We start from the raw sequence: 14,215 nt of genomic DNA, 5'->3' as shown, positions 1-14,215 counted from the left end.
TATAAAACGTACATTAACGATGATGAATAAAAAAAAGAAAAACTGATAGATATAGTGTAATGTGAACTACTGAAGTGAAGTAACTATTACAAAAACAAATATCTCGGATAACTGACAACACTAAAAAATGTCAGAAACGACATTCGGAAATGACCGATTTAGGATTAAAAATGTATAAATAATCGTTGATACTTGAATTCGTGGTTCAGTGGACCAACGAAATCCACGAAAATTCGTACCACACGAAATTTAATGGTTTTACAGTATTTGACAAGTACATTTTGTCATCCAATATGAAGACCAACACAAATTTATCATGTAATATTGTCATCATATGTAATTGAAACAACCTTAACGCAATTGCAAGCATGTTAGGGCTCCCGCTGCCATTTGCATTTGTCGCCAAATGCGAAAGTTTTAGAAAAGTGGCCAAACAATCTGTCAATATGCGAAAAACAAGTGGCCATTTAAATCAATTAGATTTTCAGAATGGCCGGTCAATAAATTACAGGTTGTGCAAAGTTTAAAATTGAAATGGACAATCGGAGCAATTAGACTTCTTGAAATTGTTCAAAGATGATGCATTGATTAATTGCCATGTGCCATTTAACTATGCTGCTGCAGTTAAATGGCCCATTAAAACAACAGTCAGGAATGAGAAAATGGGAAGAGGTAACCTCTAAGACTTTCCTGGTTCTGGCAGCCAGCCCCCTCACACTACTTTGGGGGAAGGGGTCCGCAGCCCTTAGGAGGGGGAATTTCTTGTAAATGGGGGAATTTTTATAACAAGACATAACAACTGTGTTTAACTGTTATAAACATATATTTCTATATATGTGAATGTCATCAGGACAGAAAGGTGTACTTAAACTCAATCTATATAGCAGTAATCTTATTTAAAAGTCCACCATTATGTCCTTTTTGTTCCTATAACAAGCTAGTGCTGTGTCCAGTTGCATGAAAAGTTTGTCTTAAAACTTGTATTCACACTGCAACTCCAATATAGCACTGTTGAAGGGGTCCAACGATCGTGACTGATATATCTGGCGCGCGATAAAAATTGTCAGGTTATTCATGCATGTTTTTATATGCATTAGCATAGTTTGGCAATCTCAAAACACGCTATTTACCTACCTTATTGAAGTATGTGGTATATCTATATGTTATTCATTGGTTTACATGTAACACAAAACATTATTCCATTCAAGTATTTTCAAATGCGTATAATTTAATTTGTAATAAAAAAAAAATTGCCAAGTTTTATTGTTCATATGCCCAAACTGTGCTTAGATTGCATGCCTTTGATGACTTTTTACATATTCACACAATTAAAACGGGTCTACCCTTCACTCTTTTCAACGATAAGCCACGGGAATTGTCCCTTCCACTCTGTTCAATGTTTGTTTTTTTGTTAAAGTTTGGACCTGTCGGGTCGCGTTTTTTTATATAGCTTTCCTACTGTGTCGGCAACTGAACATACAACATCGTATAAGATCTTTTCTATAATGTCTTTCTTAACATTCACCTTCGGCTCACTGTGACTTGAAAATAATTTGTAATTACGAAATTACGATCCTTATCTGGAGCTCTGATATATATTTGATTAAATATTTAAATGCGTAATATTTACAAGAAGATAAAAAGACACTTAACATAACTGGTTAAATCACAATTTGTGTAATTAATACAGGTACAAATAAAAAAAATCAAAAATGTTAAAAGTACCATCAAAATCAAGAATCAATGCCAAATAAGAAGAATATAGGGTTTTCAATGGTTATAAGAATTTTCAGTTCATAAAACTGGTTTAAGTAATATTTGTCAGGTCTGGTTCATTTAACAAGTTTACTAACCAGTGTCTACGAGAATTTTTGTGTGTATAGAACATATATGCTAGTTCTTCTTGAATGCCGTGAGCTTTTATTTGTACATATGTACACACCTGGAGAGTCAGTAGCTGGGGGTTGATGTATTGAAACTATTGTCCAGCCCTGACATGTGGAAATGTAAAACATGTTGATACAAAAACTGTTAGTTAAAATTTGTATTTTGTTTTAACATAAATTATTTAAGTGCAATGAGACATCCCATGAAATGCCGACCCATATAAAACAAGAGATTGCCAAGCAATATTGCCCCTACCGGTGTAACTCCACCCGTAGGCAGTATTTTTTTTAATTTGTTGCCATAGCAAACCATAATTTTTGACGTAGGAACAACATGAATTGCATAATCTCCATATTGCCATCTGTCCATGTTTCAAGTTTCATGAAAAAAAAATGAAGAACTTTTAAAATTATCCCAGGGATACAGAAATGTGTGATGGACTGACAGACTGACAGACCGACTAACACACAGAGCGAAAACAATAAGTCCCCTCTGGTTCACAGGGTAGCAGGTAGGGGACAATAAAATTGCACTACAAAAGAGAGTTGGTATTTACCATACTATCAGATCATTACAACAACGACAGCTCAGCAATATCTCTAATTGTTTTAATTTGAGATTTAAACAAAGTATTCATCTTCGCGCATACAATCTTCTTGTAAGACTAATGTGTTTTCCCTCGAATACAAGTTTCGGTCAGCATGTCCGAATATTATGCATATAATTCCTTACACAAATGCATAATTGATCTGATGTCATTCGATTGCAACATGCAAATAATAACCACACAATGCTTTACCTTTTAAATTAAGCTTACTTTGTCTTCATACGTAGGAACTCGTTGGAATCACATTAAACAAATACTGTGTAGTTGATGTTTGACATACGCAAAATCTTTATGTTGTAAAAATCGTCGAAAATTGGTAAAAGCGTGTGCCTAATAAAAACCTACCATACTGTACTTTATAATTCGTTACCGTCTTATACCATTATCCTCTGGAGCATTGGCGCCATTTGACTATTCAAATAGTTTTTGGCCTGGGTAAACCAGTACAGTCGTTTGGGGAGATCATAAGAACGCTCCCACACTGGGGATCGAACTCATGACCTCCTAGAAGGCGGACACATGTCCACTACACAACGGCGACCTGTTGATAACACACTTCTCACATAGGTAATCCAGGTTCAATCCCCACCATACCCGGACAGGTTGGATATTCCTCTGGGTACTCTGGCTTCTCCTCACCACACAAACCACACCAAAATTGTATGCCTTTCAGTAAATAATAAATTCAGCTAAACTTCAAAATAATTCTAAATTAATTCCAAGATTTGAGAGTCGGGTAGGTTAATTAGGTAGGAGTGCTGTGACAAAACTCTTGGTACTCATAAAACGCAGCCTCCGTATGGACCTTCCACACAATGCATAGTCAAGTAGTTATATAATATACAATTAAGGGATGGATATAAATATGTTGTCTTCTTCTTTGGAAAATTGCAAGAAGTGTCACTTTTACCAAAGAAGAAACAGTCAGCATATGAATAATACTATGGTATTTGCATAATTTACAAAACATAATACATTTTACATTTAATGAATCACTCTTCACAAGATAAATAAGATAATAGGAAGAAAAAAACAACATGCAGTATCTATTACAATTCACAATGTGCAAAGCCCCAACATTAACCGGATATTTATACACATAGTTATATGCTTGAACTCTGAATATATTCATGGGCTAGTGTGTTTGTGATTGTGTTTCATAAAATGAAAACATATACTCAGTAACAGTTAGAATGTGGCGCGACAATTCAGCCCTAGTCTACTAAGATAAGTAAAGTATTCCTCATAACGGTACTTTTATTCATGCATGCTTGAACAATTGCTATGACGTCATCTTTTCTCACTGCACCCTAAATTTAATATTTACGCGGTAGCCAAACAATATTAGGTTTTCGTAATTTAAGGAAAATGGCGTTTGTTATAGTAATGCTTAGCACTAGCAAAGCATGCAATACTCTAATAATATAATAAAATTAATTCTCTAGTTTATTTTAACAATGCTGTGTGTTCATCTTTTACAAAAACAAATAATAACATTCTTTGCGGATCTCGTGCGCATGAGATATCAAAATTGACCAAGCAGATATTGGTGAGTTCATATCACCATTCTAATAATAGAATCTCGCACAGCATGAACTTTTGTCATGAAAATTAAACATTTTAATCCTATAAAAATTAGCCAATAAATGTAAATGTTTAATGCGTTGCATGACGACACGTAAAAAATCTTTAACCGTGACATTGTTTTTCGCCTGCAATATCTGATTATTTTAGTGGAATCTAGCCCGCAGTACTATTCGGCGGCAAGATTCTTGTATTGGATTTTACCAAGGTCAATTATCTTGCACGGATCAGCGGCTTCTTTGAAGTTAGTCACTTCACGAACGCGAGTGTGTGAGTGATTGTAAACGTAAAAAATGTTGGAGTTATCGTCGAAACTAACTTAAAATGGGATTAGGAACAACTTAAAAGATTCATCATAGTGTGGAGTTTGTTCAACGGAATAATTTGTAACGATCAATGTAACCCTTTCAAAATTTTTGTAGCACTATTTTTGTACTTAGAATGTAAACAAAGCGAAAGACGAAAGTGTTTGATTCTTGTTCGTGACACATAATATGTCCGTTTGTTGTTTGATATACACACAAACAGTAAAATTTGCTGACTTTTATCTTCACATTTACTAAATTTGTGTGACTTACTGCAGACCTTACTTTGCGACGTTGGACATATCGAAACATTAATATTGCACATATTTTAATTACATTTGATTTATATTTAAAACTATGAAAACCTCGTTTTATGGTGTTTGTCACTTAATTGTTCTATCCCTTATTTTGCTTTGCCATCATTTGTACTTCACATAACTACTTCACATAAATACATTCTTAACAAGTCAAGCGCTTTCTCACTCGCCCTTTATGGAAATTTTTCACCTTGCCGTATTAAATCCTGGTTTGGGAACTGCTGAGGACTTTCATTCATGGTAATTTTGCAATTAACTATTACTTGCTCACAGGTTTTGTTACATGACATCCAAAATTGAAGCCATGAACTGTAAAAAATACCAATACAGTCGGTCGGGTAGTTCCGGATCACTAGCGTAAATAATGGTGTTAAATTTTTAAAAGAAAGCAATTGCTTTCAAAATACATGGATTGTTGAGGCAAATATTTCATCTTTCAGGCCATATTAAAATAGTAATACTTACTAGTACATTTTTGATTCCAATTTGAACTTATTCACTTGCATCAAGTCGGCTAGTTCCGAATCGAGTGCGGTAATTTCGGATCACTCGGACTATTTGGAAGATGTAGGTCAGGGAGCATCTCGAAACTTATTTTGACTGTCAAAAATTATTTTGACTGTCAAAACAAATGATGCATGTATTAAATAAACATCAAATAGGTTCGTTTGTTTCAGTTTAACAACTGTCTGACAATTTAAAAACATTATAGGGTGTGTGTCTGTACACAAGACGAATAAATCTGTTTGAAAGTATTTATGTTTTGATTTGAAATGGATTTCTCTGTATTATTGGGTTATATAAAACAAACACAAATACTCAATACAAGCAATTTTTCTTGGGGAAATAACATAGTATGATAACATTGAACACAATTAGAATCACAATAATGTAAAAAAAATGTATGAAAATACGACATAATATATGCTTATAACTAGAACATTTTATGTATGACTAGAAAATATTTTTATAACTAAGGTCCCTAAAAATACAGAACTTTATATAAATGTATTTATAACTAAGAGATGTGTTTGTCAGGAACTCAATGCCCCCTATTGCGCCGCTTTGATTTTTTTGATCATTTGGCAGGTACAGATAATTATCTCCCTTTAAAGCTTATAACTTCCCTTGGATTTTTTGTTACCTTGAACAATGAAACGATGACCTTGACCTTTCACCACTCAAATGTGCAGCTCCGTGAAATACACATGCATGCCAAATATCAAGTTTCTATCTTAAATATTGCAAAAGTTATCGCAAAACTTTAACTAAGATTTAAGTTTTGGGACAGGAATGACAGACAGACAGGCCAAAACCAATATGCCCCCGATCATTCGATCCGGGGGCATAAAAATGACAACTGAACATAAACAAGTACCTCTGGATTGCATTTGCTAATAATTGGATCAAAATAATGTAAAAATATATATAAGTATCCATAAAATTATTACAATAAACCAGTACCTCTGGAATAAATTTGCTAAAGAAATGGAAAACAATACTAGATATCAAGTTACTTTCTTGGTAAATAACATAGAATGATAACATGTAACAATAATACGATCACAATAATGTAAAATAATGTAATAAAAGTATCCAAAAATTTTTTAACATAAACCAGTACCTTTGGGATAAAAATGGTAAAGAAATGGAAAACAAAACTAGATACAATGTATCAAGTTAAATTTTTGGTAAATATTAACATATTATGACAACATTTAACAATAATAGGATCACAATAATGAAAAATATATAAAAGTATCCGCTTCAGCCTCTTTGCCAATGACTGTGCAGAGCACCCGTGCTTTTTAGGACCCATCAGTCCAACTTGACTATTATCTGAAATGCAAAATCACAGCATAAATACACATTAAAAATAGGATAAATATTTAAAATATTACCAATCTCCTTCCAGCACTACATCTTACCATTATTTATTAATCTATATATTTTTCTATAGTACAGTTTTTAGCACTCCGCTGGTTTTTTATTACTCCGCTATTATACCTTTAAATATTATAACTTATTACTACACACATAAACATAAAAACAAACCATGATGCATGCAACAAATGCTTACTGTATGTGTTAGCCTTGACCTTGTGACTTAGACCTAATGCCTCATAACTGGTTTGCATATTAGATCTTAATCAGATACATGAACATGTAAAGTTTGGAGAACCAGGTCCGTAAAGTTTCATTTTATGAGCAATTAAGGTTACAGTTTTGGGGCAGACAGACAGACAGAATAAACAAAAGTCAATCTTATTCTCTGTATTTCTCGACATTGAAGTCACAAAATAGTATTATAATTAAATAATTCCAATGAAACAATATGTCAAATTTATGAGAAACTAGGCACTTTTCATTTCATATATATACACAAACTTTTGTGGTGGCTAGAGCTTTAAAATATTACAAACACAGTATTTAAACAATAAACAACTGTTTTGAGATTTTCCCCAATCAGCTGATCCGCAACTGACATGTACACGAGGTGCAAGTTCCATGCTTTATTTCCAATAATCATTAACATATACTAAAATCACTCACAGGAATTAAAAAATAATAATAAATAAACAAATTCATACCAAATGTACAAGCATTTACCAAGGAAATGTGCTTCTAAATCGTCTTTCAATTGTTGACGCGTGTTATAGATAGACGGTGCGACGGTAAAATGACACGACTGTGATAGTTACCAAATCGTGATTTTCAATGAAAACACCGTTGAAATAAGAAGCAAAACTTTGTTATTGCTTGAAATCGATCACATTTTCCAAAAATCACAGTTATATTTATATGTCAATATCTTTAAGACTAATATTTTAATTAAAATCATAGAGTTGATTCGGAATTACCCGAGATCCGGAACTACCCGATCGACTGTATCCAACACTTTGAAATTTAAACGTTGACTAATGTCCCTTTGTGCAAGCTTTGATCGCAATTAAAAGTCTACAATGTGTCTTAACAGTAACACCAGTTTATTGAGTGAACAATATAAATAAAATTAAAGCTTTACTTTAATTAAGAGCAGAGGTTGAATCTGTGAAATTTGTTTTGTTCATATCATACTTAATACTTTCCAAACTTCCATAATTATGTCAATATGTGTTGAAACTTTCAAAATTGTATTTCCGGTACTTACAACTTCCAATTTTGAGAAGTTATAAAAAGCCCTGTTTACTGTCATGCAAAACTGTTACCTAGGGAAGCAAAATATAATTCATGATGACAGTGGGTCATTTGAGCTTTGAAATTCAGTAGGAATGGTTATGTTTATTCTCACATTTGATTAAATTAATTGCATTTAAAAGTTGTACATGTACATTAATCATTGTTTCAATGCAACCGACAGAGGTGCACAATAAAACATAAATGGTACATGTACCTGAAATAGGTAAGATAACTGTACATGCTTGGTGAAACATCATGCACAATATAAATTAATTTGATCCAAGTGGAACCATTCAGGGCCCTCTACACTTTGAGGGATTGGGGCCGGGGCCCTTAGAGGGGGGAATTTCGCATTGTTTTGGGCGAAAAGGGGAATTTTAGAACATCTTTTCACCAACCATTCAACACCTCAAATTGCTATATTTTAATGTGATTTACATATATATACATTTAATCAAAGGTTAGTAGCACGATACCAGCTGGCAACATAGGTAAAAAAAGTTTTTAAAAAAAATTCATGGGGGAATTTTTAGCTGAAATAGGGGAAAAGGGTATACTTTTTCATGGGGGAAACCGCCGATATTCGGCGGTAAAAAGAGCCAAACGAGGGCCCTGCCATTGCCAAACATGCTTAATAATATGTGATAAATGCAACTTCAGGTTTGGAAAAATTTTCACCAACAGTCCACTACCGGTAATTTGGGAAAAACTATTTTCATGTGACATTTTTACAATGATTTAAATTATAAGAACACAATCATATTAATTATAGCTGTATACTTTGTTAGATCAATTAAAATAAAATTGACATATAATTATAATATTACACTATTTAAAAAAAAAAATGGAGATTTTTTACCATATCTGACTTTGGGAATAGTACATGGAGCTTTAAACGGACCTGTAGATATGCCAGGAAAAAGCCTGAAACAGGTATTTTTAGCACTTGTTTATAAACAAGAGAGAAGGCTCCTATTCTCAACAAATTATAGTAAGATTGGATGAACAGTGCGGCAGACAGCAAAATATGTGCACAGATTTCTCAGGGTTTTGATTACCAGTATTTGCCCTGCAGGGCAATTACAAATTCATTATGTAAACAATCAATTAATTAACTGTATCAATTATTCAGTGTACGGTGTCTTCTGGATTGCCTTAGATTTCCCCAATACTAAAATGGGATTTAAGTAGCAGTAGTATACTATTTACTAGTGAATGCCCTGTATGGTAAAGGAAATTCAGGGATTTCAAATATAATTGAATGTTAGGCGTTTAATTGATTGAAATTTGCTGAGGTTTAAATACTTCAGCCATTGGTTTATTTGTTTCTGAATGTTTGTTAACTACCCTGAAAATATTGTTTTGCATTACTGAAGTGAAATACTATGCAAACAACACAAATTGTGTGAGAAAAATTATATACTGGTGATTTTGGTAACATTTACGTCAAAGTTATCTAAGTCAGCACTAAGTATTTTCACTATTTTGTTCAAAACACTTATTCTAAATGTAAAAGCATTTGTAAGCAAAGCAACCACAAAACTAATTTCTCAATTTTAGTCAAAAGGCAGCAATTTTTCCCAATCAAATGGCACCAGGCCCCATTCCCAAAAGGGTGGAAAAAACACTGTATGTATTGTAATAAAATGAAGGCCATGCATGCCATATGTTTCGCGGGTTTTGGGAGGTTTGTCCAGCGGCAAGACACAAAATCGAATTTTCATAAAAATCTCTTGGTCGGAAATGTTATGGCAAGTATAAGTTTGGTGTATTTCAATTTCGATGATGTCATGGTGATTTTTTGTTGGCTTTTATTGTAGTTGAAAATGAAACTACAACATTACTGCTGTTATCTGATGAGCACTACAACAGCTCGTAGGAAACCAACAATTTGTGCATGTTTGTATCAGAATAACCCTTACCCACTCAGAAGCAAACTGAAACCTTCATGTGCAAACAGCATAAAACCAGAACAGTTGTTCCAGTGCCCCCATTGGTTCATGCCAAGGGTTGCCATCAGTCCGTGCCAAGTTAGGACCCTCAATCTATCAAATCTGCGGCCAAATTTGGGCCGCAGTCCCCCGCATCAAAAGTTTTTTTCCCCCTTTTCCCCCCTAAAATTATCTTTCTATAAAAGAAAAAAAAAAAATTTATAGAAAGAGGTGTCTCGTGATTATTATATCTCAATTCTATTTCAATTAAGTCTTGTCAAACATACTAAATTATGAAAAACAGGGGTTTTCAGCACTGTCTGCGCCTCCGGAAAACAGAGGCACTCCTAAAGCAAATGGACCCGATCCCAAACAGAAATTATAAAAAACATTCCCAATTTCCAAAAAAAAAAAATTTTTTTTTTTTTTTTTTTTTAAGAATGAAGTGTCTTATAATATGTGTGACTAACCAGTGTTTGTTTTGGTCACAAATATCTGCTATAAGGTTTTGACTGTACAGTTCTTATCTCAGAGAGTAACTGTAACTGAAAAACAAAACTGCAGTACTTGAATAAACATTGAACATGCCCAATATTGCATCTGTTTATATAAAGAAGACAAAATAACAAATAAAAACAAATTTATTTGTTAAACCACTGAATTATTTAAGCATGATAAATTCCCAAAATTTTTCCAAATGAGCCGTTTCATCGAAGCAAAAATTCCCAAAATGGCCAATTATGTCGATAAAAAATTCCCAATGTGGTCACACTCCTTTTCCCAAAATAGGCAGAAAAAACCCTGAAAAAAGAAATGAATATAGTGCAAACATGTACAAATGTAATAATGAGAGTCAGTAAGTAAAAAATCCCCCAAAATGGAAAACACTGCAAAAATTCCCCCTCATGAGGGTATCGACCCGCTTCCCCTAAAATGGATTGAGGGCCCTGCAAGTGTCCACACTTGTCCATGCAAATAAAGCTCCTGCTCTATCATCCCCCTTCCCTGTTGGCCTTGATTTCTCTCCCACCAATTACCCTGTATCTTAGTTTGCTGCTATTGATTCTTCTGGGACTAATCTTGAATTGCCTGTTACCATGATTTACAAGATACTGTCATCTCTCAGACCCAACACTCAGTGGATCAAGCATTAAACTGCTGTATATACTTGATGATGCCTGTATCCATACTATAGTTGCACACTGAAAATGACCAAACCCTTCCTGCATGTGCTAATCTTGTAAAAATTGTATCTGGCAACATAAGTGTTTGTTGCTATCTTTTGTGAGGAATAATGTTGACATTCCCCTTGACAATCGTGATGACACAGTTAAACCATTAATTGATCACTATTAAGTTTACACGATTAGGCAGTTTCTGAGAGAGCAACAGTCAGATTGGCTGAAAACATGACATGGTAGTGGTAGCATCTGCCAAATGGTATCTTGAGACTGGTTTGGCAGAAGTGTAATCATTCTAACTTTTATGTTTGTTAGCTTGGTGAATTTGATTCAGTGAATTGCATCTTAAAGAAAAATGGAATAATATTAACATGGCAGACATAGATGTTTTGCTGTAATTGCCCCATAATATCACATTAATCTCTAGAAGAATTTTTTTTCAAATGTTACAAAAGACTTAAGTCCTTAAAAAACCACTGAAACTTTTTGTATTATTACATTTCTCATTATTAAAAATGCAATTGTTTTGCTGTCATTAGATAGAGTTCCTATAATTCTCTAGTTCTGAAGAGCCATCTCTAGCCCTTTCATCTGAAGTGCTGACGATACAATTATTTTATTTGCATTAGCAGAACTATTTTCTGAATCCATTTAACAACGGAAATTATATGCTCCTCCCTGGCACATGTTTCAGCACACATTATTTAGTTGCATGATTGTATCATTTTGTAGAATGTGAGATGACTCAAACATGAATGGCTCAGAAATCAATAGGATCGATGTGAGGTCTGACCCAGCTTGTAAGGTGTTTGTAATATCAGAGTGACATGCACTTGAGTGCCAAGATGGGTTAATGTGGGTTTCCTGTAGAGGCAATGAAAACACTGCTAATTTGTTCAGCCCTTGTTAAATGTTAGTGACAACTATTGATTATTACCTGTCCAATTAGTAAAGGATTTGATGAAGAATTAAATGCTTTTGCATTTCTGTTATTGACTTATAAAGTTATTCTCAGTGTATTCAGTTTTAGATGTGACTCAATCATACAGCTGGTAAGTATACATGTATGGCTAAATTATGATTAGTACTGTGTCCCCAATTTCGGTGTAAAATGAAAACAGTCAAACAAATTAGAGCTACTGGTACTGGTTATCATTTGTGCATTTATACAATTCTGCCTATAAAATTTGCGATTATGTATCAAACATTGAGTCCAGTGCATACTTGTCCGATTTTTATTATAGCAACATTTCATCGACTGTCAAGTCTACTGACGCAAGCCTGGTTCAGTCAGAGGAAGGTTATCCTACAGAACCTGAGGCCCACAGTCCCGATTTAGACAGTCGATACACTGAAGCAAAGCTTCAGTTGAAAGAATGTTTAGTTGAAAAAACTCATTGTTTAGTGTTAATAGAAACAGGATTTTGCTGTAAAATCACTAACCACATTGATGATTATGTGCAACTCATTATTTGTACATGTTTAATGAAGTTTTCAGCATAATTAATCATTTTCCCAATTTGGATGAAACAAAGCTAATATTCACAATTTGACTGGTACTGGTACCATTTCCAAAGTGGTGAGGAAAACTGCTGTGTGACATTGTTCCCTGGTTCCACCACCTGTGAACATTTGTTGCTTCTATTGAAATCTATTGTGAATTCATTGAATATGACACATTTTATTCAAGGTGACATCCTCTTATAAAATTGCATCCCATAAATGATTTACCCATATACCATAAAACTGTGTTAGGAATTGCATCCCATAAATGATTTACCCATATACCATAAAACTGTGTTAGGGATTGCATCCCATAAATGATTTACCCATATACCATAAAACTGTGTTAGGGATTGCATCCCATAAATGATTTACCCATATACATGTACCATAAAACTGTGTTAGGGATTGCATCCCATAAATGATTTACCCATATACCATAAAACTGTGTTAGGGATTGCATCCCATAAATGATTTACCCATATACCATAAAACTGTGTTAGGGATTGCATCCCATAAATGATTTACCCATATACCATAAAACTGTGTTAGGGATTGCATCCCATAAATGATTTACCCATATACCATAAAACTGTGTTAGGGATTGCATCCCATAAATGATTTACCCATATACCATAAAACTGTGTTAGGGATTGCATCCCATAAATGATTTACCCATATACCATAAAACTGTGTTAGGGATTGCATCCCATAAATGATTTACCCATATACCAGGGCTTTCCTTAGACCTCCAATCTCAAGAGTCAATGACTCTTGGGACCAAATTTTCAAGAGTCAAAATCAAATTTGTATGAGTCATAATAATAACGCAGGAGAGTCAATGATCTTTTGTACTTAAAGCGAATTACTGAGATATATATATATATATAAAGCAACAAATTTACAAATATCTAAACATTTATTTCTTAATATATTCCAGTCAATATAAGAGATAATGCAAACATACATTGTGACCAACATTGTGAAAAATACACTCGCACTTGTAGTGACATACATGTAATATATATCAGGGGTGTCAATTGTCCCAAATTTGAAATACGGAAAATTAAGCAGAGATTCAGAGACCGTAGGATAAAGGGAATAGAGGGCAGAGCCCCTCCAGCCCTTGCTTATTGTTATTCTTTATTTTCTTTCTATGTGCAATTTCTTGCGAGTACAATGCAAAATTTTATCAATCAGACCATCCGTAACACCGCATGTGTATTTGTCATTCTATAAAAAATGTTATAAAGACCGTTGGAAATAAATTAAAATCGACGAACCATACTGTATCCGAAAACGGGTAGAGATACGTCGTTTGCGAATGAAATAAAATATGTGTTTTGTTTGTCTGCAGAAAATGAAAGGCAGTAATAAGTAACCTAGCAAATACGCAATTAGTATATAATTCGGTGGACATATTGTTTTAAGTATGATATTGCAGTGCTTTACTTTGCTAATAGATAATTTATAGTTGGCGGACAACTATAGCAACGTTCGTAGAATGGTACGGTTTTGGGAAAGTAGCGAAGATGTTTTAAAACAAAACAAAAAGATGTTTCGTCAGTTACTTCTCATGTCAGTGCCAGCCGTTGACCATCAAAATACCTCCTTAAACTAACTAATTGGATTTCCTATCATCTCAAAATCGACCCTGGACGGCTCAAATCCGGATTTAATTATTTCATGTGCCATCTTTACCGAGGACGTGCGACAAACA

The 14,215-nt window shown here is 33.9% G+C and overlaps 1 protein-coding gene across 1 annotated transcript in view; it reads left to right on the top strand.

Annotated features, from left to right (window-relative positions):
* Positions 1-8,064: 8,064 nt before the first annotated feature.
* LOC127850383 (disintegrin and metalloproteinase domain-containing protein unc-71-like) overlaps positions 8,065-14,215 on the top strand; it is an 80,447-nt gene continuing 74,296 nt past the window's right edge. Inside the window, exon 1 of the mRNA XM_052383376.1 lies at positions 8,065-8,103. Within this exon, the coding sequence (XP_052239336.1) occupies positions 8,082-8,103 (22 nt within the window). The 5' untranslated portion in view covers positions 8,065-8,081. The remainder of the gene's footprint in view (positions 8,104-14,215) is intronic.

This window comes from Dreissena polymorpha, chromosome 11, assembly GCF_020536995.1.
Source record: "Dreissena polymorpha isolate Duluth1 chromosome 11, UMN_Dpol_1.0, whole genome shotgun sequence".
Classification (NCBI taxonomy): Eukaryota; Metazoa; Mollusca; class Bivalvia; order Myida; family Dreissenidae; genus Dreissena; species Dreissena polymorpha.
This window is presented reverse-complemented; position numbering and strand designations above follow the sequence as displayed.